Source organism: Aethalodelphis obliquidens, unplaced genomic scaffold, assembly GCF_003676395.1.
Source record: "Aethalodelphis obliquidens isolate GAN/ISIS:26980383/991018 unplaced genomic scaffold, ASM367639v1 scaffold121, whole genome shotgun sequence".
NCBI lineage: Eukaryota > Metazoa > Chordata > Mammalia > Artiodactyla > Delphinidae > Aethalodelphis > Aethalodelphis obliquidens.
This window is the reverse complement of record NW_020838065.1, coordinates 221,697-246,841: the sequence shown is the minus strand read 5'-3', so window position 1 is coordinate 246,841 and position 25,145 is coordinate 221,697. Positions and strand designations below refer to the sequence as shown.

At 45.1% G+C, this 25,145-nt stretch overlaps 2 protein-coding genes across 5 annotated transcripts in view; one reads left to right on the top strand and one right to left on the bottom strand.

Annotated features, from left to right (window-relative positions):
* The first annotated feature begins 916 nt into the window (after positions 1–916).
* Positions 917–15,102, top strand: KIAA1191 (KIAA1191 ortholog). Of its 2 annotated transcripts, XM_027098209.1 has the most exons (9): positions 917–1,104; positions 2,184–2,296; positions 2,538–2,624; positions 5,341–5,519; positions 8,638–8,758; positions 10,919–11,043; positions 13,092–13,198; positions 13,391–13,533; positions 13,641–15,102. In XM_027098209.1, the coding sequence occupies exons 3-9, from the start codon at positions 2,597–2,599 to the stop codon at positions 13,847–13,849; spliced, it is 912 nt and encodes a 303-aa protein (XP_026954010.1). In that variant the 5' UTR covers positions 917–1,104; positions 2,184–2,296; positions 2,538–2,596; the 3' UTR covers positions 13,850–15,102. The 2 variants fall into 2 exon arrangements, with proteins under 2 accessions (XP_026954010.1, XP_026954011.1); XM_027098210.1 differs by lacking the exon at positions 2,538–2,624 and having other exon boundaries at positions 918–1,104; positions 13,641–15,097.
* A 97-nt stretch (positions 15,103–15,199) lies between these two features.
* SIMC1 (SUMO interacting motifs containing 1) overlaps positions 15,200–25,145 on the bottom strand; it is a 97,487-nt gene continuing 87,541 nt past the window's right edge. The window contains exons 8-10 of one of the 3 annotated variants that reach the window (XM_027098205.1): positions 22,882–23,038; positions 22,619–22,703; positions 15,200–16,027 (exon numbers count right to left, since the gene is read on the bottom strand). In XM_027098205.1, coding sequence (XP_026954006.1) covers positions 15,765–16,027; positions 22,619–22,703; positions 22,882–23,038 — 505 coding nt within the window. In that variant the 3' untranslated portion in view covers positions 15,200–15,764. Of the gene's footprint in view, positions 16,028–18,141; positions 19,695–22,618; positions 22,704–22,881; positions 23,039–25,145 lie in introns of those variants that run through there. The other 2 variants (XM_027098208.1, XM_027098206.1) reach the window with 2 other exon arrangements.

Sequence of the window (25,145 nt, the reverse complement as noted above, 5' to 3'; positions counted from 1 at the left end):
CGGGATCTTCCCGGAACAGGGCACGAACCCGTGTCCCCTGCATCGGCAGGCAGACTCAACCACTGCACCACCAGGGAAGCCCATGAAATAACACTTTTAACACGAGAAAAAAATCACACTGCAATGTAATTGTGCTATTTATAAGCTAATCACAGAGTTTAGAAAAGACTCTAATTACTGGCATATTCAAGTTTAAAGGTGCATGAAGAAAGCCTCTCAGTCCCGCCAGTAGGCCTGGCCAATGGTCAAATGCTGAAATCTAAAAGTCCCAGCCCCAAGCCCCTATAGCCCTCTTGAAATGAGCCTTGATGGCAAGCTTTGGACATGTGGATAGATTGTTTTTCAACTTCGTTTACTTCCTCAACTTTATTGCTTTGTCATATTTGTAAACCCTTTAAGGAAAAAAGAAGCCTTCAGGGTATGACAGTTGAGCTGGCACCTCTCCAAGTGTCACTTTCCTTAGTGTAAAAGGGAAATAATGTTACGACCACCTTACCTAGCAGAGGCTGGTGCTATTTGCTTCCCCTTTTGGTTCTGCTACTAGTATGAACCCTGCCTAACCCAGCTGTTCCTGGAAGAGGGTCCCTGCTCACTTCATCTCTTCTTAGTCAAAGTGCCTTCGCATCTCTTCAACTTCCCCTCCGTGAAACGGGTTTGAGGGTGTCACTTTACTATGCCACCTCCATCTGCCCTCAGTCTGTCACAGACCCAGGCATAAAATGCTAGTCAAGGGTAGCTTTTCGTCTGGGAGCTGGCAGTTTCCACACACGGAGCTCTGGCCCTACCAACCTGCAGTGCAGCTAAGATCCTGGGGCTTTCCCGACCATGGACTACAACTCCCAGCATGCATCGAGCCCCCCCCCGCCAAATCTCGCGTGAAATGACTCGGCCTCTGGAGACTTTATCGGGAGGGCTGTGGGCCGGCGGCCTGTGGTCCCTCCCTGTTTGCTGTCTGGGGCCTTCTGTGTCGCCACGGGCACAGCGCCGCTCACACCATGGCTTGGGTCCCGAATGCGCCACAGCCTCTCGAGAGACGTGGGTCTTCGGAGCCTCTTTAGTGCCGGAGCTCGGGCCGCAGGCGGCTCCGCGGCGGCGGAAAAACAGGTAACCAGATGAGCCGGACCGGACCCTCCTTGGGGCTCGGTCCTCCACCGGTAAGGAGGGGCGTGCCCCCGTCCCCTCCACCGAGGCCCTGGCCCGGGCCCTCGTGGTGCTTCTCTCCTCTCCCCTTACTCAGGCTCAGATCTTTGCCGGACCGCTCCGTGCATCTCTCGCCCCGCCTTCTGGGGTCCCCCCGTGGGGTATCTCTGTGATAATGCCCCCGCAGCCCCGGCACTGGGCTTCGCCTCTACTTTACCAGGCCGGCCTTGTCCTGGACCCCCCATTTCTCGCTCTTATCTCCTACTACTTGCCTTGCCCCGGGGAACTTTCGGCTTGTGCCAGGCCCTGGCCCTAATCGCCTTAATCTTTCTTATCCTCGCCGGGTGGAAGAGGCGGTTCAGTCAGCCCAGGCGTTTCACATCCTGGTGGCATTGTCCTGTATCTTATGAAGGAGAAGTCAGAGCTCTGCGGGGAGGGGGGAGGGGATGGGCACTGGGAAGTGGAAGGGGAGGTGTCGGGTCGGAATGCTGCCTGGACCCCGAGGATGGCCGACTTTCGTTTCAGCGATACTCTTTAATGAGGAACTAACGATTTTGCCTTCTGAGCTTCATCAGGATAGAGGGGGGAGTGCAGCAAGCTGAAAAGCAAGTAACTTGGCTTTCTCGGAGCTTTGTTTGAACTCCCCTGTAAAATGGAGATGAAACTACCTGCCTTACAGATGGGCCACTTGTCTGTAACCTTGGACAAATCACTTCTGCTTTTTAGTTTCCTTTTCTTTAAATTGGGGGTAAACAATGCCTGCTTTGCAAGGGTTGCTGCAAGGGTTAAAACGCAAGATAAGTGTTGTATAAAACCCTTACGAATATCAGTCAGTACTAGCAGCAAGGAATGAATTGACCCACTGTGGTTCCCTAGTCCCTTGCTGTGGGTCAGGTTATTTGGACCCTGAGCCCTAACTTATTTAAAAACGAAACGAGTATAGTATCTCTCGCAAGGTTGTTACAGGAGATACATGAAAGTACAGGAAGGTGTTTGGCAGACTCTGAAGGGCTGTGCCAATGCTGGTTGTTTGTTGTTCTCAGAACCTCTGGAATGGATGGACTCTTCCCGAGCAGCTTTGCTAACTTTCAGCAGCTGAGCAGCGTTCCTCATTAATATCTGTCTGTCAGCATAATCGTCACATCATTTCACTCTGGTAAGGTGACCTTTTCACTGTGTATGGTGTCTGTCATATCACAGGTGTTAAGATCAGTGACAGGTACGGTGAGACCTTTGATTTTATCCTTTTTTTTTCTCCCTCGCATGTTTGTCCCTCTTTTGTGTGTGTTTCAACCTTGTAACCAAGCCGTAAAACTCTATGTGCTTGTCAGAAGAACAGCATTGGAGCTATTCTTTGGTGTTCACTGTAAGAAAATGCCCTTTGTTGTTTTTATTAGGTGGCAGGGACTCAGCTCTGAATTCTGTATAGAAAAAGCACCGGGATCCCAGTCTTTCAATGGCTTCGAGACAACCAGAAGTGCCTGGTAAACTTAATTCTTTTTGGTAAAGTTATGTTTTGCCCTTAACATTTTGAGCTAGACAGAAACTACTTTTTCTGAACCACATATTAATAGTAACTCTGTGCCACCAGGAGAGTATTTAGACTTAATAGATTGGCATCATTTAAATATTATCTTATTAACCACCCAGCCAGGGTGTGAACCCAAAAATCTAACTTGAAAGAGAACAGTTATTTCACTTAAGGGTATGACAGATTTGTCACTTTCCTATGTATCAAATAAAAATTTAGAATAAGCTGCGTAGTTCTTAAACCAAAGTGATTAAACTCACCCCCTTTTTTTGTGAGGAGGAGATAGGAGGGTGGGAGGAATGAAAGTTTGGGCAAAAAGGCACCAGCCTGATTTCAAGACACATTGAACTTAGTCATGAAAATGCTCACTGCAACATTTAGTGAGTCCTGGGTCTGTACAGGGTTATAATTTCTGGGTTAGTGAAGTCATTGATTCCTCCTTGGACTGTTTTAATGGCAAGGGCTAGTGATTTTTAAAATCTGAATCACTCAATTTTTGATTCTCAGTAAAGTATTGATGATAGTGCCTGTCTCTCAGGTTTGCTGTGAAGATCAAACATAAAATACATGAAAATGTGAGTTAAAGATGAATATACATTTACTGCCCAGAAAATTTTTTGGTCTCTATTTGTGGGAATTTATCTCCTAGTAAATATTAGCTGACTTTATTATTATTCTTAGGAAGGCTATTGGGATGGCTCTTGGGATGAGTCTTTAAGATGTTTCTGAAATTGCTCCCAAATTAAGTGGAGTCATAGGAGTCTCCCGATAAGGATCCATCTCTAGTCTCTAACTTCATCAACTTGTGTTTTAGTTTGTCTTTCATTGTCGTTGTGATGACTGTGAACTCCCTGTAAGCATCCTGGCCGCAGGGTTGCATGCATTAGGTTAATGCTTATAGTGTGGGGAGCATGGAGTGTTGCGTGGCGGGTGTGAGAGCTGGCTGAGATCTGTGTTCCAGCCCCCACCTCACACTTGCTAGTGGGGTGTTGCTTCAGATCTATGCCTCAGTTTCCTGAGCTGGAAAAGGGGAAGAATATCTGCTTAATGAGGATTAGGAAAGATGAGGGATGTAAGTTCCTGGCAAGGAAGGGTACTTGGTAATTATGATTTGCTCGTGTGTTTGTTTTAATTGAGATAATTCACATACCATACAATTCAGCCATTTAAAATGAACAGTATAGTGATTTTTAGTATATTCACAAGGTTGTGCAACCATCACCACTGTCTGATTCCGGAACATCTTCCTCACCCACAAAAGAAAACCTTGTCCCTTTAGTAGTCACTCCTGTGGCTCCTCCCTCCCCCCAGGTCCTGGCAACTACTAATCCTCTTTCTGTTTCTATGGATTTGTTAGTAATTGTTATTAATCATAAGAATAATGGTAACTGCTTGGCCCTCTTGTTGTTTACATGGAATGTCTTTGCTGGTTTTGGACTTATTGCCGAACAGGTTGATATCTTGGAGAGTGTGATTGTGTAATTAGAGCAACAGGATAATGTCACACTGAAGGCAGGATCTGGACGTTAGTTCTGCTCTGAAAGGATCAGCAAACAAACAAAATGAACTTTGCTCCCTGATCTGGCAGAGCTGAGTGTGCCCTTGAGGTGGGGAGCCTGCGTCACTGGGGCATTCCGCCAGTCCGTTCCGGTGGACAGGAATGGCAGGATCAGCTGGCAGTGCTTTGTGAGAACCGTTGTCAGTAGTTTCTGTGATGAAAATTGGCTGTGCCATTTAAGTCATATAGAACATTCGAAACTGTTTTAGATGCTGCTGGACAGCATATTATTTGACATATTTCTTGTCATGGTGCTCTTGTTATCTTAGGTGAGGTAGTAAAGACAGAGGATTTGCCACCTCTGGGCCTTCTTTTCCTCATGTATAAACTGGGAACAAGATTTCATGGTGTTTCTTTTTTTTTTTTTTTGGCCATGAGGCTTGTGGGATTTTAGTCCCCCAACCAGGGATTGAACCCTGGCCCTCAGCAGTGAAAGCGTGGAGTCCTAACCACTAGACTGCCAGGGAATTCCCAAGACTGCATATCCTCAGTTTTGCCTGAATTGAGAGTCTTGGGATTGCCACGGGCTTCTGTGGCCTAAAGAATACAAGCTTTGAGGGCTTCCCTGGTGGCGCAGTGGTTGAGAGTCCGCCTGCTGATGCAGGGGTCACGGGTTCGTGCCCCGGTCCGGGAAGATCCCACATGCCGCGGAGTGGCCCGTGAGCCATGGCCGCTGAGCCTGCGCGTCCGGAGCCTGTGCTCCGCCACGGTAGAGGCCACAACAGTGAGAGGCCCGCGCCCCCCCCCCCCCCCCCCAAAAAAAAAAAAAAAAGAATACAAGCTTTGAAATCAGATTGCTTTGGGTTTTGATTCCTTACTGCACTTTGAAGTTATGTGACCTTGCTCAGGTAAATTGAAATTGAATTTTGGTTTCCTAATCCATAAAAATGGATTAGGGGTGCTGTGTGGGTTAAGTGGAGAATCCAGTGTCAGGCAGAGAGGAAGGAATTTGTAGTTACCTTACCTTGACTGGATTAGCTCTTCCAGAACGAGCTTTTCTTGCTCTGTCCCAGAATAAGAGTGTTTCAGAGCTTTCCTGCCTACAGATTAATTTAAAGCTACTGGTATGTTCAGCTGATGAGCCCATCCTGACAGGTGTGTCTGTTCTTAGCTCTTGAGCCTAGTGGGCCTCTAGGCAAGATGTCCCTGCCCATCGGGATGTACCGCCGGGCATTCAGCTATGATGATGCCCTCGAGGACCCTACGCCCATGACTCCTCCTCCATCGGACATGGGCAGCATCCCCTGGAAGCCAGTGATTCCAGAGCGCAAGTATCAGCACCTTGCCAAGGTATCTGACCCCGCTGACTGCCGTTGGCAGGCCCAACCCCTTCGTTCTCCTTCCTCTGCTCCAGAAGCCGTCAGCGGCTCCTGACACCCATAGAATTGGGCAGCCACCAATCCCTATATATGTTATGTTTTCTGTAGAGTTGGTAGGCCTTTTTCCTTTTTAATTCAAAACTAGAATGGCTGTGTCTTCTACCTGAAATACAACCTCCCCATCCCCTCTCCTCCCCGTCCTCCCCACCCTCGTTTCCACAGTATTAAATCCAAGCTCCTTAGTCTTAGTCTGGCTCTGCATGGCCAGGTCCTGTCAGCGCTCCCTCCCCTCCGAATCCACCCCCCACCCCCTGTGATCCAGCCATGCAAGTTACCTAAGATTTCTTGTACTTAATAGGGTATTTGATGCCTCTAAGTCTTTGCTTCTCGCTGCTCCAATTGCCTGGAATGTTCACAGTCCCTATCCTATCCTCGTACTTCATCTGCCTGACAGATGGCATCCTTTAAGTCTTAGCTCAACCATCTCTTCTGTGATTTTCCTCCGTCCTCCCAGTAAGACTATCACCCCTCCTTTTGAGGTCTCCAGTGTACTGTGGACCCCTGTTACAATCCCTGTGTTACTTCATTGCCCTCCATTAGCTTCCTGGAGGCAGGGGCCCTGTCTGATTCATACTCCATCTACAGTATCTAGCAGAGGACTTGGCATAAAGTGATTGCAAAAAAGATGCTCACTGAGTGATTAAAAATTGGCTCTTTCCTGAACGTATGCTGTGCTTTTCCTCATGCTGTCCCTCCTGCCTCAGATGCCCTTCCCCACTGCCATCCTATGTGAGAGCTGCCTCCTTTGTAAGGCCCTCCTGCCGTGCACACACATGCACACACATACCTCGTTACACACTGATCTGCTCTCACAGCCCTTTTGTGCAGTTGGGCTTCATGGGTTCTGACATGCTGGTTGCAGGCTTGTTTCTGAAGCCTGTGCTTCCTGACTGCAGGGACTGTGTCTCTCTCGCCTCTGACTTTCCAACCACCAAGAATGCCAGAAAGGTGGTCCTGTTGCCTGAATAAGCTAGGCCCACCCAGTTCAGATGAATCCTTTTAAGCTGCAGCTATCGTTTCCCTGCACTTTGAGCTGTGTGACAGCTAGGTCCTGACAGCAAGTACCAGTAAGCAGCTGTCTAAGCAGACCTGGGTGTGAGCCACCTAACAGTCTGTGCACCAGCTGTGAGCTTGGGCTTCACCCCTGAGCCACAGTGTCTCTGTGTGAGAGATGAAAATACTTTGTCATGGAGGTGCCGTGGGGATTAAATAAAAGAGGACTGGAGGGACTTCCCTGGTGGCACAGTGGTTAAGAATCTGCCTGCCATTGCAGCGGACACGGGTTCAAGCCCTGGTCTGGGAAGATCCCACATGCCATGGAGCAACTAAGCCCGTGCGCCACAACTACGGAGCCTGCGCTCTAGAGCCCGAGAGCCACAACTACTGAGCCCACGCACCTAGAGCCCGTGCTCCGCAACAAGAGAAGCCACTGCAATGGGAAGCCCGTGCACCGCAACGAAGAGTAGCCCCCACTCGCCGCAGCTAGAGAAAACCCGTGCGCAGCAACGAAGACCCAACGCAGCCAAAAATAAATAAATAAAATAGATAAATTTATAAAAAAAAAAAGAGGATTGAAAGGCCTGGCACATATTAGGTGTGGAGCTGATGTTGTGACTCCTGGCTCCGGGCTTAGCTTCCCTTGGCAGAGCTGTATGTGATCCTTCCTTTCTAAAGAGTGTAGTGTCCCTCCCTTCCCTGCCCACCCCGCCCCCCACATACCATTAAGCTCTCAGAACAGGGCGCTCCTTGCTATGAAAGTGCCCCCTACAGCTCTGGGGGAAGTTCCCTATATCAGTTTTCTACTGAAATCTGACCCAGTCAGTTGTTGAGGTAGAAACATTTTGTGTAAAAAGTATTGGCAGTACTAGGGGGAAAGGGCCCCAGCAGCCAGCCTGTGATGCCAAAACAGCAGACTCAAGGGACCGGAGCAAAAAAGAAGCAAGGCTCCTGATAGCTCTTGGGAGGGCAGCCCACCACCCTCTTCATTTATGAAGGCTGCTGCTTGCTTCTCTAGGCAAAGAATGGGCTTCCAGTTTTCTGCTGTGTCCCAGCTGGAACAGCTGACAGTTTGGAACAACTGGCCTTTCTAAGGAGAGCTCAACTTGACTCATTACATGCATTCTTTTGTTTGTCCTAACCATCCATGCCCTAGGCATCCATGTCCCAATCATCAGCCGTCTTCCAAGTGAGAAAGCAGAGGTTCAAGTTTTGCTCGAGTAAGGTCACAGCTGAAGAGTTTAAATCCTGTTTTGTAACAGGGATACAACATTTCAATACTTCCTTCTACTCCCCTCCTTTCTGACCATCTTTCTTCTCAATTCCTTTGGAGAAGTAGAGAACAAAGAGTAAAACCCAGTCCTCTGCTTCCAGTTAGTCCTGAGCACGGTGTCAGGTGTTTAGATTAAGGAAGGCAGCGTGCTCCAGCCCTCTCATGTTAAAGCTGAGGAGCTACGTAGACTTTCTGGTTTGTTTTAAAAGATCGTTATTGAACCCTTAGAGCAGTGGTCCTCGAAGTGTGGTCTCAGGGACCAACAGCATCAGCATCACTTGGTAATTTGTTAGAAACAAAATTCTTGAGCCCTACCTACTGAATCAGCTCTGAGTTGGGGCCCAGCAGTCTGTTTAACAAGCCCTCCAGGGGATTCTGGTGCTTGGCAAAATTTGAGAACCACTTAGCGAATGCAGTGATTAATTAAGCAAAAGCAAGCATGGTGCTTGGTACACGGTCAATGCTTAGTAATAGTTGTTTCTTCTGTATCCTTAGGGGCATATTGTGTTTTGGACAGACATAATCTGGAAAGATAATAGAGCTCAGAGCTTCAAATTCTGGCTCTCCCACTTTTATAAATACAGGCTATTCGTGTAATGTCATATCTTTTGTCACTATGGATAATACATATCTAATTGGGTGTGGACAAACAAGCCCCCCTTCACATATTTTCTCCTGTATCTGATTACTCCCAGAGGAGTAAGTTGAGGCGTGTGACTCCCTTGTCTGGCTCAGGTGCCTCCTTGCCCCTCTTGAACAGGTGGAGGAAGGAGAGGCCAGCGTCTCATCCTGTGCCCTGCCATCGGCCATTGATGGTGCGGACAAGGTCCCCGTGGTGAAGGCTAAAGCTACCCATGTCATCATGAGTTCTCTGATCACAAGTAAGCATTCTGCGCTCTCAGAACTGGGGGCGGGGAAGAGTTTAGGCTTCCTACAACTAGCTGGGGGAGTTGTGCAGACACACTTGCCTTAACCTGTCCTAACCCAGCCCGGCAGAGGTCAGTCTGGCTGCTGAGTCATCATCAGTGTTGAAGCTACATTTAGGTGGAAGACTTGCCCAACGTTAAGCATCTCAGTTGATTTAGGTGCACTCCTGCTGCTTCGTTGCTACAGCCTTATTTTCCCATATCCATCAGCGTGACCTTGGGCAAGTTACTTAACTACTGAGGCTGTTTCCTCCTCTGTGAGATGGGGAATCTGGCCGGCAGGTGGAGGGGAGGATTAGATGGCACCAGTGCTCAGTGGCCGGGAGCGGCTGCTGATACTGTTTCAAGCTCTGCTGGAGAAGGAGACACACTGAGACATCTCCCACCACCCCTGCGCTTATTTTTTTAAATTAAATGGCTCAAAGTTGTTCCTCCTCTTGGATCTTGAGACAAGATTGGTGCCTCAAGTGTCTTTGGTCTTAAGAATGTGTGATTTGTGGTCCTGATAAGACTGGAAACAAGAGAGCTTGAATTTTTTAAAAAAATCTTACAAGTTAACTAAACTTGTTGGTTCCAGAGGGCCCTTCTAGTTGCTTCTAGTGGGAAGTTAACAATTATTAGATATACAGCTCTGCTTGTCAGCAGCAGCCTCTGCCAGGGGCAGGGCACGTAGAGGTTCTCTTTAGTTGGCTCAGTTTTGATGTCGGAAGCCCTTGTTTATCTGCTCTGGAGGGCATCAGTTAGTCGTGGGCAATTCCTGAAGAACTCACCCAGGAACCAAAAGTCCAAACTCCTACTTGGACTTTTTCTTATTCACACATAAATGCACTGTTTGAATCAGCAACTATTGCTTGTATTTTGCAAGCTTGAGAAGGTGTCCTGGCAGTGTTAGGAAGCTTAGTCATTGTTCTTTTAGAACAGTGTAACTTCTTTATAGAAAATAGAGTTTACTAACAGTATAGAACATTATAGCGCCCCAGTATATATTACTGTCACTCAGATACTTATTTGGCTTAGTCATTTCCACATATATGCATATTTTTATATAATTGCAAATCTAATAGACAAACCATTCTATCAATATTTTTTCAATTAATATTACGATGAACTTTTCATGTTGCTGTAGTCATAAATTTAAAAAAAAAAGCTGCATTTAAAATCCTGGCATTTTAAATATCAGGTATCGTATTCATTAAATCCTTTCCTGCTTTTAAAATTTTCAAGTGACTACATGGCAAGACTGGAAAACACCTTTATACATTTAGAGTGTGTGTGTGTGTGTGTGTGTGTGTGTGTGTGTGTGTGTGTGTGTGTATGTTTCCTTTGCTTCTATTTCTGTTGGAAATAAACTAGTCCCTTAGAAGGGGAATGACTCAGTCATAAAGGACATCTGGCATCTGGACTTTTGATCCTCAGCTGCCACATTCTTGTACATGGGGGTGTATTACATAGTGTGTGTACAGATTAAGCAAAAATTCCACTGTCAAGTCATTCCCAGGTATAACTGACATTGATGACAAGATAATCGGGTCAGACTGCCCTGATAGTGAGTTGAATCTGCCTGCTGTGCCAGGCACTGTGGTGGGCAGTTTCACACACAGGAAACATTGGATCAGTAGACCTTGGTTAGTTCAAGGCACATTCTCTCTGGTTTGGATCCAGTTGCTACTTTGGTGCCATCTGTCCTAAACGTGGCCCATTTCTCTTTGGTGAAGATCGTAAAGAGGGTGGTGAGTATCTCTGAGGAAACTTTATATTTGGAGAACTTGCACTGTTTCTGAATGTCAGCTGCCTTCTCCATGTTGCATTTCTGAATACAAAGAAAATGTCCTAGGGTATAAATGAGAGGAAGGTAAGGAGTGTTTCCCGGGAGGTTATCAGGCTGTCCCTTTAGGAGTAACCTGCTCTTTAGCTTGCTGTAAGGGAAGGCTTCTTTCTGCCTAGGCTTCATGTGAGGTTCAGAATTCCTGCCACGATGCCTGTTTGGGCATCCTTCTCGGATGGCCAGTGTGTATGCTCTTGCTCCCGGGGAGAACAGTGGATATCTGTGTTCATCTCCCCCAGTTTGTGATGGGAGAGGGGGATGGGCATGACTGTTATCTCCTCTGTTCCCAGAACAGACCCAGGAGAGCATTCAGCGTTTTGAGCAACAGGCAGGGCTGAGAGATGCTGGCTACACACCCCACAAGGGCCTCACCACCGAGGAGACCAAGTACCTGCGAGTGGCAGAAGCACTCCACGTAAGCTTGTTTCTTAGGAACTTTTAAAAAACAAAACCCTCGGGCTTCCCGGGTGGCGCAGTGGTTGAGAGTCCGCCTGCGGATACAGGGGACACGGGTTCGTGCCCCGGTCCGGGAAGATCCCACGTGCTGCGGAGCGGCTGGCCCGTGAGCCATGGCCGCTGAGCCTGCACATCCGGAGCCTGTGCTCCACAACGGGAGAGGCCATAACAGTGAGAGGTCCGCGTACCGCAAAAAAACAAAACCCTCATCATTCACAGCTTGAGGTGTGGCTGTGGTTTTGAAGTTACCAGCTCAGCTAGTTGGGGGTGTGGAGAGTGGTGGAAAGAGGCTTGAGCGAGGAATTTAGAGCAGGTTTAGTCCCCCTTGTGGTCGCACTTTCTAGCTGAAAGCTCCCGGGCTCTTGGCCTCGTAGTTTCTGCTTATCCATCTATAAAACTTACTGTTTCCCTTACTTCTAGTTCGGAGGGTCAGATGAGATTCTGAGCTTACACAGGTGATATGTGTGAGCACGTTATGAACAACAAAGCCAACGTGGGTCACTATGTACCAGGGTGATTGACTCTGAGGGCGAGAAATGGGAGTCAGGCAACCTCAACAGAGGTAACACTGGCTAGAAAGGAATGTTATGCTCTATGTTTAGTTTTTTAAAAATTAAAATAAATATAGAATTGGGATGTTTTTGCTTTCATTTTAAAAATTGGAACAAATGGAGAATTTTCAGTAAGGTTAATAATGACCAAATAATTGTATGAATAAAATAAAATAGTTTCAAATGATTTTCTTTCAGGGAATATCACTTTATACTTAATAGTGCTTTTAAGATTTATCAAGCACTCATATTCACTTCATCTTCTTATTAATCCTCTGACATAGATACATCCATGTTTTATAAATGAAGAAACTGAGGTCCAGGGTTATGTATTTATTAACCAGTCATAGTACCTGCAATCAAGTCTCCTGATGCCCTATTTCCTGTTGGTTTTTCTCCATATTCCAGAGTTGCCTGAGAATCTGGCTCCCGAGGGGCTCACAAGGAGGATCATGATATACAATACATGGAGGAGGAATAGTTGGGGGTTAGTGGCCTGTGGGCAGGGATATGAGACGTTGTGGATGGCTGCATTTTGTAATGAGCATCCCGGATGATGTTTGCACACTAAACTTAAAACCACTGCTGTGGCGGGTCAGGGTTGGTTTGGTGTCCAGCTTAAGCTCTCAGACAAGACAGATCCTTCTGGAGAGGGGCACTGTCAGCCTTTGACACTGAGAACTTTCCAGGGTAGGTGTCAGTCTGAATTCCATTTGCACAGTTCACCCCATATAATGGTGGAACTGAATCTGGCCCACCTTCTGCATCTTGGCCATAGGAGTAGAACATGAGGATGGCTGAAATGCCAGCTCATGTAACTTGATATGTTGAGTGTTGAGAAAATTCATCACGGTCATTTGTTTGAAGTATAGCCTGGGCTGAGCATTGGTGTACTAGACACGGAGCATGGAGACCGTATGGAAGCCTTGACCTAGGAGCAGTGAGAAGTAGGCTTGTCTCCCCTGCTAGACTGCTGGTCTGTCTGTTACATGTCTGTTTACAACGCTGAGGGCAGCTGGAGTGACTGGTTATGGGAAGGAAGGGCTGCACAGAGGGAGCATTTAGCTGGAGGGGTTAGTGGCCAAGTCTTGGCACTGAGAGGCTGGGGATGGCAGGGTGTGCGTGGTAGTGGCAAAGAGGGCAGTTGAGGAAGGCCCGCCACTGGGGTTCTGGCTCGTCCACTTATTGGTTGGTCAGTGTGGACAGTCGAAAGCTCTGGTGTGGAATTAGTACAGAGATGTTCAGGATATGCTATAGAATGAATACATTTTTTTAAAAGATGGAACTCTAGTATGGCAGAATCAAAGGAATATCTTCCTATAATCCAAAACTATTTCACCTCTTAATGTTTCCTTTTGCCTGAAGTTAGTGTGAACCAGGTTGTTTATACCCAAACTTAGCTGTTTTGTATTTGCTGTGATTTTTAAAATGCCTCTCTTCTTACCCATCTGAGCAGAAACTAAAGCTCCAGAGCGGAGAGATAACAAGAGAGGAGAAGCAGCCAGCCTCCACCCAGTCCACCCCAAGCAGCAGCCCCCACTCGTCCCCTAAGCAGAAGCCCAGGTGAGCCCTTCCTGCGACCCCCACCCCCCAGCAGCCGTGGGCTAAAGCAAAGCCAGTGCCACGTCCAACACTGGGAGGTCAGCCTGTGGCTTCCGAGCCAGGAGGGGGAGCTGACAGTCCCTAGTCCTGGCGTGGGACGCTTCTAGAGGTGTAGGAAGAGGATGTGTTACCATTTTATTCTTTCTCTTCCAGAGGCTGGTTCACTTCTGGTTCTTCCACAGCCTTACCTGGCCCCAATCTTAGCACCATGGATTCTGGAAGCGGGGAAAAAGACAGAAGCTCGGCAGATAAATGGAGTGTCTTTGGACCAAGATCCCTCCAGAAGTCTGATTCGGGTAAGGCTGCCCCTTCACGAAAGAGAGCAGTGGCGGGCATTTTACCATGTATGTTGGTAGCTGCTTACTAATTTTGAAATCGTTTGCTCTGTGGTTTACTTCTGTAGGAGGTTTTGCCATCCAGGCCTACAAAGGAGCCCAGAAGCCTTCTCCAATGGAACTGATTCGCACACAAGCCACCCGAATGGCTGAGGATCCAGCAGTGTTCAAGCCACCCAAAATGGACATCCCAGTGATAGAAGGGAAGAAACAGCTGCCGCGGGCCCACAATCTAAAACCGCGGGACTTGAATGTTCTCACACCCACTGGCTTCTAGAGCTCTTTCTGTTCCAGGGACTCTGGATAGAGGTGGCTTGAGCCCAGCTCCCCTTTACCTTGGCTCTGACATAGGAAAAGTTTTGTTTTCTCTTTTTAAAAAACTCTCAAACTGAGGCTAGAGCTGGAGACATAATTGGCTTTTGAGAAACATTAGTGCAAAGCTTGTCCTTGTGTGGAAGAAGCCATTTTGTACTGCTTTAATTTAAAGTTAGACTAAACCTCAGCAGTTGATGTATGGGGACCTCATTACCTATTTTTGTATCATTTACCCTACACAAGAACTTTGATCATTACTTAATAGGTAAATAATATTTGTGTTGTTCCAAAACCAAGGCTTCTTGATTCCTTTACCACTGTCCATGTGCGCATGGACAAATCATGGCATAGAGGCGTTCACTGACTAGTTTAGATGACTTTGGCCCTCCTGGCTGTGCTGGCACTGTGTGCTCCAGCCTTGTCAGTTATGGGGACCCAGGATCTGTTTGAGATCTGGGTATAGTTAAGAGCCAGCCTTGGTAGGGATCCCCTCTGTTTTCTGCTGAAACCAGAACCTCCTTGCTTTTTGGTAGACCTCATGGATCACTTTGTCCTGCAGCCAGTTCTTACGTAGTACCTCTTGGGCCAGTGCTGTTGGAGGGATGCTTCTCTTTTGTGTGTCACAGAACAAACACTAGCCTTACATATCCTTTGTTGCACTTTAAAGTGAGATTAATTTAACTCCCATTTGGTTGAAAACTTCCGAAGGGAGAAAATCCAGTCTACTGGTTTGGTATAGATAAATGGATGTTAAACTTTCTTAAAGGAGGTGGCAACTGCAGTTCGAGTATAGTCTTGCGGTTCATACGAAACTAGTGTCACCCTATTTTGAGTTTCTTGTTCAGGCCAGGGCCTGAAAAATTCTTTTCTGGGAGGTGGAAGAATTAAAAAATTTTCTGTATGCAATCATTTTCCCCCCAAAAGAGCCTCATACCTTTCTAAACACATACCTCACTGAGGAAAGGGATGAGGGGATCCACCTTTTCATTTCTCCTCACTTGTGTACATGTTCAATCATTGTCTTGAACACTGTTTCAAATTCCTGCTGTCTTTTGCTTTGGACAGTATGGTGTCTACACAAGGAGCTGAGCTGACCTTCCCACAGAGATGCCCTGGAGTCTAAAATGATCAGAACAGTTAATTTATTTGTGTTTTCTGTTATGCTTGTATCTCTTAACTTGTTTTGACAATAAAAATCCTTACTACTTTCTCAAATGTGGATGGAACTTTTTTTGGTTCTGTTAAGAGTAGTTATTCCATTCTGCCTGCGTGCAGTCATGAAACCGAAGCGTGATAAACTTGGTATTTTGAAAAACCATTGCTTTTTTTATTGTATGCTTTTAACATCAGATTTTTTGTAACACACTCAATCCTTTTGTTTTTACCCCTTTCATTGCATTAGATCTTGACAAACTGGCCACAAAGTCAAGTTCATAGGCAATATCACAGGTCCAATATAGGATGTTTGTTTTCCATTAGGGAGAAACAAATATGTCTTTCTCTTTCGAAACAGGTTGTCAGTACCTTGAATGACATAACATTGATGTCTAGAATTTGTTCAGCACACGGATTCTTTTTTCACATCTTGAAATGTTAAACATACAGTGCATATAGTATTACCTGTTTCAAAAAAAGTATAGATAAATAATTTATTAAAAAATATATACACCTTATATATTTAAGCCATATCTGAGGACAGGCTAGGATAGGATTATAAAAAAAAAGATATTTACTAAACAAAGTTATTATAGCCTATAGATAAATAAGATAGGTTTGGTCCTATAAGATTTTAAACTACTTTTTATACTTTTAGAACTTCCAAGTAATTTGAGATGGAGTTCAGGAGGTATTCTTGGCGTTCAGTGCTTAGAAGGACCTCAGGGTCTGCTCCAGGCCTGTGGAGAGGCGTCTGCGTCAGGGTTCAGGTCTGCGGCATAGAAAAGCAGGAGCTTCAACAGGTGCACCTTGTCTTGGAGCTGCGGAACGAGCGGCTCCCCCAGCATCTGGACCAGGCGGCTGCGGAAGGCCTCGATCTGTTTCTCCACGTCCACCACTGTGATGTCATCTCCTTGCTGGGGCTTGGGCTTAATCCTTTTGATTATTAAGTCTTTTCGATCGATCACTGAACTCCGTAAGTGCTCTGCAAGAGGGAAAAGTTTAGCGGAACTGTTCTGAACTGCTTTTTATTCCTTTATGACTTGGGAAGATGAAGTCCAATTTTGGTAGGTAGGGTCTAGGCAAAGACTTGATGAGTTTACTAGGATACAAGTCAAAGGGCATGTGAGTACCTGTGGTACCTCCATTTCCAGTCCTTTGTTCTTGGTCCTCTTTGGACCTCAAGTTTTACGTATTAAAAAATGTATTTCGAAGTCATTTAAATTTTTTTCAGAGTAGTACATGCTTTGTTTAAGAAAATCAAATTCTACTCAAAGGCTTTTGTCCCCTGTGACTGTTCTCCCCCAGTAGCAGAGTGAAATAGAGCACATTTCCCTGCTTAAAACCCTCCAGATACTTGCCTTTGCTTTCAGAGGCCAAACTCCACATTGTTCTGTGGCCCAGCCTGCCTGCCAGTCTCCTCTAGTCCTGCTCTCCTTCTTACTACCCGGATCTTACCTCCAGTTCTTGAAACAAGCTCTTCCTGCATCATGGCATTTGCACTTGTTCTCTCTATCTGGACTGCTTTTCCCCTAGACCTTTGCATGCTTACCTCCTTCTCATCCTTTGGGACTCAGCTAAGAGGCCCTCCCTGACTAGAGTGAGCTGCTTCCCTCATTCCCCAGTGTTCCTCTTCATCACAGCACCTGATTTATTTATTGGGTTGCACTCACCAAAACTATAATTGTTTTTGTTGGCTTGTTCACTGTCAGGCACTGTCACTGCAGCTAGAACGTCAGTCCATGAGGGCTGGGCTCAAGTCTCTGCCTCTGACGTCACGCAATGGGAAAGGGGTGTACATCCTCATCTCTTCCATGTTCTTGCTGGTCACCAGAGAATAACTAGGCAACCCCAATTGTGGGGCATTCTACAAAATAAGTGCCCTGGACTCTTCAAAAATGTACATATTACGAGAGACAAGTAAAGGCTGGGAGCTGTGTTAGATGACAGGAGACTGAAGAGCATAACAACCAAGTACAATGTGTGCTGTTTGACTGAATCCTGGCCCAAAGCAAAACTGAACACCTATAAAGGATATTATTGGCACATATTAGATAATATTAAATCAAGGATAAAATGAGTGGGATGATGAATAGTTGTTATGTAGGGGAATATTCGTATTCTTAAGCTGAAGTATTTAAGCATGAAGGATTATGACAGTGCAACTTACTCTTAACTGGTTCAGCAAGAAAAAGAAAAAAGCATATAGATGGATTAACAGATAAACCAAATGTGGCAAAATGTTAACAGCTTATGAATCAAGGTAAAGTTTATATGGGTGTGCATTGTACTATGCTTTAAACTTTTCTGTAAGTCCAAAAATAAAATACTGGGGGAAAGTACAAAGGTCTAAAGGTATCTCATCCCAAATCCATAACTCAGTCCCAACAAGGTTCTGGAAGTGTGTGGAATTGAGGGAAAGGAGCTCAAGGTTACATATAAGGCAAATGAAGTGAGAAGAGCCCTGCAGCCCTTCTGACTCCCAGGTGCGCCAGAGGCCACAACAGTATCATTTTCTCTATCTCATTTATAAAATGGGGGTAATGGCGCCTTCATTAACAGGGTTATTAGAAGGACTGAACTACAGTGTCCAGAAATTTGGGAAACAGAATAAACTGAAAAGAAAGTACAATAAATACACTGTAGAGTATCCAAAAAGTCTGGAAACATAGGAGGTGAAGCTGCCTTGAGATGTCATTACAGGGCCCTTTCAACATTCAATCAACAAACATTTACAGTGAGCACCTACTCTGTCTGTGGAACTGGGCTAGACTTCGGGGATGCAGTGGGATCAGAGCCTTGGGCCCAGCCTTCATGGACTGACGTTCTAGCTGCAGTGACAGTGCCTGACAGTGAACAAGCCAACAAAAACAATTATAGTTTTGGTGAGTGCAACCCAATAAATAAATCAGGTGCTGTGATGAAGAGGAACACTGGGGAAACGAGGGAAGCAGCTCACTCTAGTCAGGGAGGGCTTCTTAGCTGAGTCCCAAAGGATGAGGAGGTAAGCATGCAAAGGTCTAGGGGAAAAGCAGTCCAGATAGAGAGAACAAGTGCAAATGCCATGATGCAGGAAGAGCTTGTTTCAAGAACTGGAGGTAAGATCCGGGTAGTAAGAAGGAGAGCAGGACTAGAGGAGACTGGCAGGCAGGCTGGGCCACAGAACAATGTGGAGTTTGGCCTCTGAAAGCAAAGGCAAGTATCTGGAGGGTTTTAAGCAGGGAAATGTGCTCTATTTCACTCTGCTACTGCAGGAGAATGGTCACAGGGGACAAAAGCCTTTGAGTAGAATTTGATTTTCTTAAACAAAGCATGTACTACTCTGAAAAAAATTAAAATGACTTTGAAAAGATAGGATTGGCTGAATAGAGTGGGATATAGGGAACATGTGGGTTAGGAGCAAGAAGAATTTGGAATTTATTAATACAGGAAATTCAAAGAAGCAAAGGTTGGCAGTGCCCACCTAACCACCATCCAAGGGGAGGAAGTCTTGGCCAGTGGACTTGAACCATTCTGGTCCAGTTGGCAAGGCCTTGGATTTTATGCTTCAGTAGAGGAGAGTTCTTACATCGGAGGTTCTTGTGGTTATTGTGTGAGGTGATTTATGTAAAGGGTTTATTTGGCACAAGGCCTGGCTCAAGATATTCTGGCTGGTAGTATTATTAGTTCCTGGATCAACACTAGGATCAGCTACTATTATTTTATCATAATCATCGTCACTACAGGAATCTCCAATCTAACAGTCACACTGAGCTCTTTATCTTCTCTGCAGATCTTCCATTTATCTCCACGTCAGTACTGGGCGACATCCTTCAGCCTTGGTCACCCATGCCCTGTCACACTGATCTTCAAAGTGCTTCTGATCCGTCACTGCCTTTCCCACTGCACCACCCACACCCTTGTCACCATTATCCCTCCCCTGACCTCTCTGGTCCTCGGCCAAACTATTTATCACACATCAGGCAGAGTGACCTTACTTAAAACCACTTTGATGGGTTCCCTTCACTCTGGAATCAAGGTGTTATTCCTTAACATGAACTCCCTAACAGGAGGGCCCTTCACACCTGCTCCTGTCTGGTACCGTGGTCTCGTTTCGTGCTATTACCCCCTAGCTCACTGCATCCTAGTCCCACCAGTTTGCTCTATGTTCCTTGGACTCATTAAGCAACTTCTTGTCTCAAGTCCCTTGGACATGCTGTTTCTTCTTTCTGGGAAACTTTTCCCTCCCTATTCGCTTGGCTAACACTGGTACTTCATATCTCAGCCCAAGTATCACTTCTTCAGGGAGGCCTTCCTGGGTTCCTCCATAAACAGTGTAAGTCCTGTTTTGTGCACTTGTACTTTCCTTCACAGCATTTATTTTCATTGCAATTATATGTTACTTGTGTGGTGGTTTGTTTAGGGTCAATCTCTTTACTAGACAGTTAAGCTCTGGGAGGGCAGGGGCCATGTTGGTCTCATTCATTGAAGTTTTCCCAGTGAGCCAGGCACAGAGGAGGCATTCAGCAAATACTGGTTGCCTGGATGAATGTATGAACTTAACTGATCTTGCCTGAGTCTGCTTTTCTCCCCTCTGTGGACAGGGCTCCTTGCAGGAAGGCTGTATGTGAGACTCTCCTTGGAGTGAACAGGTGTCTGACTTCCGCATCGCCCTAAGTGGTCCAGCAGAGCGGAATTCAGGAAAAGCATGCATTTCATTCGTTTAAATACTATATGTTTAAATTCCTAGAATTCATAGTTTCAAAATATGAGGTTCTAATTATTCATAAGCATCAGGAAGACTCACGGCATTATGGCAATTCATAATTTTGCCGAGGCTGACTTGAGTTGCATGGTTGTGAAACTGGGGTGTGGGGGATTGATTCTCTCAGCCAGAGAATGTGAGCTCAGCCAACAGCCCAGCATCCATCTCTCAGTGGGGCTACTCTGCCCTCTACAGAAACATTTACAAGATGTGGGGCTTCAAGATATACTTCTCCCCAGGATCAAGGGTAGATACACAAGTATTTTAACCATGTATAGAGAGTTTAGAAAGTGGGGGGTCGGAAATTCCTTAGAATCTCACCTTCTAATCTCACCCAGTGATTTCATAGAAAATTAGTTCCTTCCAGTGTGCTTTCACCATATACAGACTTTGGCAACAGACCTGGCTCTGCATTTACTTTCCTCTCAGCCTTTGTTTTCCCATCTGTGAAAGGCGGGTGGTACTCACCTTCACAGGGGTACTGGGTTAGATAAGCCAGTGCATGCGCATTTACCTATGCTGCCTTCCTCTCTTCCTCCATGCTAAGAGGTTCCCATAAACATAGGGCGAGCTTAGGCTCCCCAACCTCTTCCCTTCTTCCCCTGCCCTTGGAGCTGGACAACTCTGGCCGACCTCAAAACGCACTCAACAATGTCCTCAGCTCACTTGAAGAGGACAGAGATGACTAAGGAGCCCTCACAGTAAAATGCCTACTGACAAGGACACTGACAATTTCAGGGAACCATTCAGCTGTGTTCTTTGTAGTTCTTTGTAGGACTCTGTTTTCAAACTACTGGTTCTAAATATTTTTTTCTCCTTCTTAACTCCTGGTCTCCAAAGAAGCTGGAAACGACGTTAAGGATAAAATAGCATTGGAACACACCCCGTTTATTCTTGGTCAATATACACTGGTCTGAGGCCTTCCTCTCCTTTATTCAAGGCAGAATATTCTGTAATAAAAGTAGATCCCATGTCCATCTTAAATTACTATTGCCCATGACCCAGGTGTATTCCCTGGGACGCAAAACAGAAATGAACAAGAAGTGTTAAAGGTGAACTTCAAGCAAAACCGAGCTGCTTTAATATTAAACTTTCAGCTAGATCTCCAAAAGAAACAATTACATAAACCTCCATGAGGCATGGAATTTGCCTTTGGGGCTTTGTTCTGAGAAGGACACATACCTTTCTTTGAGCGTGTTAAAAAATGCACAAACCACACAATTACATGTCGTGGCCTTGACAGTGCTCTCTCTTATGTTTTAGTTACAGGCGCCTGAAACAGAGAAGACCCTCCTGGCCAGATGACAGGCAGCTAACACTGACTGAGCGCTTTCTACTTTTATCTCACGCCCATTAGCAATCAGTCTTGGCAAGTTATGTATTACCATCCCCGTTCTATAGAAGGAAGAAACTGAGGTCTAGAGACATAAAGTTAGCTGCCCAATGCAGAGTAGGTGATGGAGTTGGGATTTAAACCCAGACCTTCTGTCTTAAATCCAGTGCTTTTTAAAATGTTTCTGTAACAGCTTCCTCAATTCCAGGCCCAAGAGGGTGTAAGGACCATCTTATCTTCCCAAGTGCCATTACTGAGCTAAAATCAACCTCAATATGATCATGGCAGGTAAATTGTGTATATATGTATGTATGTATGTGTGTGTGTGTGTGTGTGTGTGTGTGTGTATGCATTTTCCCCCCTTACTGATGGAGAATAAGTTGGACATTGTACCCCTCAATACTTGAGAATGGATTTCCTAAGACCAAGGGTATTTACTTTCATAAGCCAGGATAATTATAAAAAAAAAAATGAAACTTAATATTAACACAATACTATTATATAATCTACTTAAAATTTACCAATTGTCCCAATAATGCACATTATAACTTCTTTTTTCCTGGTTCAGGATCCCATCCAGGATCATGTTTTATATTCATGTGCTTTAGTTTGTTTTTAATCTGGAACAGTTCTTCAGTCTTTCTTTGTTTTTAAGACATTGTGACTTTTGAAAGTACAGGCCAGCTACTTTGTAAAAGCCCTTCAATCTGGGTTTGTCTGATGCTTCCTTCTGATTAGATTCAGGTCATGAATTTTTGGCAAGAACACTACATAAGTGATGAGGTGTCCTTCTCAGGGTATCACATCAAGAGGCATGTCAGTTTTCTCCCCTGAAAACTTACTATCTTTCCTTATGTAATTAATAATTACATTAGTTTCCCCAGGGACCACATTAATCCTTGGCTAATCAAATCATTCTTATTTGAAGCAGCTATTCCATCATTATCCTTGTCAATATTTGCCCCCTGAGTGTTAATTAGTCTAACTTTTCCAGATCCTCACGGATCACTGGCTTTGCCTGTGACTAGAGCAGAGCCACTTTCACAGACTTAAGAGTGTCTTACAACTTTTGCAAGATGTACATTTTTACTTTGCCACTGATTTGCTCTGTATTTGCATCATATTGATGGATATTTATAATGTCCGAGTCAGTGAGCAATCCACCCAACAAAGACGCTGCAGTGATAGGCCACGGAAAGATGCCAGGGCCAAATCAGGTCATTACTAAATCCTTCTCATGTTAGGATGACTTTTGTTTACCTGCACAGCCTAATAACTGTGAGGACCACTGTAGTATCTGCCATAACAAAAATACTATGTGAATTCTTCTGTTTCACAGCAGTGATTCTGGCTATGTCCTTCCTTGTTCCTCACAGTTACACCAAGGAACAATGGTTTACTGAAGCTAACAAATTAGAGTCCCTTATGTAACTTTAATTCATAATAATGTCCACTGTGAGACTCCCACACCATCTGGTTTGTGACCAAATGCTCCATACCTCTTAAAACATGTTGGTAACTGGATAACAGAAACTGTAGATGCTCAACCAGTTCATCCCATGTCTGCCACTGGGTTTTATCCGACTGCAGAGATAGTAAAAGCAATTGGTGATAAATGCCTTCCTCAGTTAGAGGTTTTGTACAGTTTTCAAGTCACTTTTACATAATGTAAAAAAGTGTAAAACACTTTTACATAATTTACTTAATCAAGGATTAAGGAAAAGGTGTTCTAGGCCTGGAACTGAAATAGGGAAAAATGTACCTGACACTTGAGCAGTGATGTGGAATTGTTCAGAAAATAGAGGGCCTGGGCCAGAGACAAGGGCAGGCGGGTGGGTGTCTCACAGCTGTGGAGGAATATGATTTCCAGCACTTTGCAGCGCAGAAGGTGGCTCTCCATGGTAGTAAAGAACATCTCTCTGTGTGGAGAAGAGATAGAGAGAGTTCACCATCACAATTATTGTTTCACGGAACATACACCACAATTCTCCCTGAATGCTCTAACCTTTGCCCTAATCCAGAGAAGGCTAAGAAGGAATACAGTGAAGGCCTACAAAATCACAAAGCTTGTGGACAGGGCAGAAATGGATTTGTTCATAAATTCGCAACTGTCAGAAGGAGGGAAAGTCTTTGATATTTGAAAAAGACTAGTTTAGGACACGTTAAGAAGAATTATATCATACTGTAACCAAGAGAATTAATCATGAGATTACATATTTCTGAATGGCCATAATGTGCCAGGTACTGTTTGGCAGAAACAAGGAATAATAAGAGAAATAAAAGAGGATATTGCTCTCAAAAAGCTGATAGTTGAAGAGGGGCAAGAAGTATGCAACAGGAAACCTACATAAAGCGCAGGGCAAGTGTACACGTATGCGATGTGCCTGTGGCGCTCTAGAGACACAGAGAAGAGAGCACATTTGGTCAAGGGGCTGGAAGCAGCCTTTGTATGGAGGAGGTGGCACTGCTGACAGTGGTCTAGGAGTAAAGAAGGCCCGAGGCAGGAGGCATTTCAGTGCAGGGATAAACATGGGTAAAAACAAAGAAGTAAAAGTCATAGCTGGGGCACTGCAGCCTTGTTAAATTTCAAGTCTAGGACTTAAGAGTCCCAGAGGGACTCTGGCCCTTGACTTTGTCACTCTGTGCAGGGCAGGGCTTGGCCAGCGAGGGTGGGTTGGAGCACATTCAGAGGCTTCTGAGCAGGACAGCTGTAAAACGGGGGCTGTGCTTCAGAAAGGTGAATCAAACTCATTGTTCTAAAAGCAATGTCAGCTACCAAAAAAAAAAAGTTATGAATCTCAGATGCACAGGGTGAATCTCTGGACTGCCTGAAGGTTTTTGCCTGAAGGTTTGTTTGGTGGTTCTTGCCAGGTCTGCTTGTCATAGCAATTCTGAGGAATAGACGGCTCATGAGCAGATAAGGAGATGGCAGCAACAGAGCTAGCTCTAGATCTCAGAGTTCTTTCTTCTACAACTGCCCCTTTGCAGTTTTGCAACACCTGGAAAAATAGGGTGCTCTTTGTGCCACTGTCACTTATAAAAATGATAAATAACAAAGTATCTATTCATTTTTATTTTCTTTTTTCCCCTTTCCCGTTGCTGTTCCACCAGGCACAGGTATTATTTGTGTAAAAGCAAGGGTAAAAAAGCAGAATAAATACTTTAAAACCTTTGCTTCTTACCATTCAAAAGTTTTAAAAAGTCTGTAATATTTGTGAAAATCCATTTTATCTCTCTTTTTTTAAAAAAAATATTTATTTATTTATGGCTGTGTTGGGTCTTCGTTGCTGTGCGCGAGCTTTCTCTAGTTGCGGCGAGCGTAGGCTACTCTTCTTTGCAGTGCGCGGGCTTTTCATCGCGGTGGCTTCTCTTGCTGCAGAGCACGGGCTCTGGGCACACGGGCTTCAGTAGTTGTAGCACGTGGGCTTCAGTAGTTGTGGCACGCAGGCTCAGTAGTTGTGGCTCACGGGCTCTAGAGCACAGCCTCAGTAGTTGTGGCACATGGGCTTAGTTGCTCTGCGGCATGTGGGATCTTCCCGGACCGGGGCTCGAACCCGTGTCCCCTGCATTGGCAGGTGGATTCTTAACCACTGCGCCACCAGGGAAGCCCCATTTTATCTCTTTAATGTGTGTTTTTTTTTTAAGTACGATTCTATACCTCCTCTGACAAATTTTCTTTTTTAATACAAAGGACTCCAAATTATTACATTTATAAGATATTCCCCCAATTCTTTTAAAGTTTAATTTCTACTCTGTATTTGGCCTATTACTTTCACAAGACAGTTTTCCTATTTAATAACTTTTTATTTCAAACTGTATTTTCTCTTCCAATTTTTATTCCAGGGCCTGCATTTGTCCTGGTTTTATAACCCAAGATGGCAAACCCAGAAATATCCAAGGGACAAGAAAGTAATTTTAATGTATTGGACATAGTAGGAAATGGAGGTACAATTATCTATAGCAATTCAAATTCAAAATTTAAAAACAAGATACAGAGGAAGGCTAACATCCAGATCCAGCCTTAAC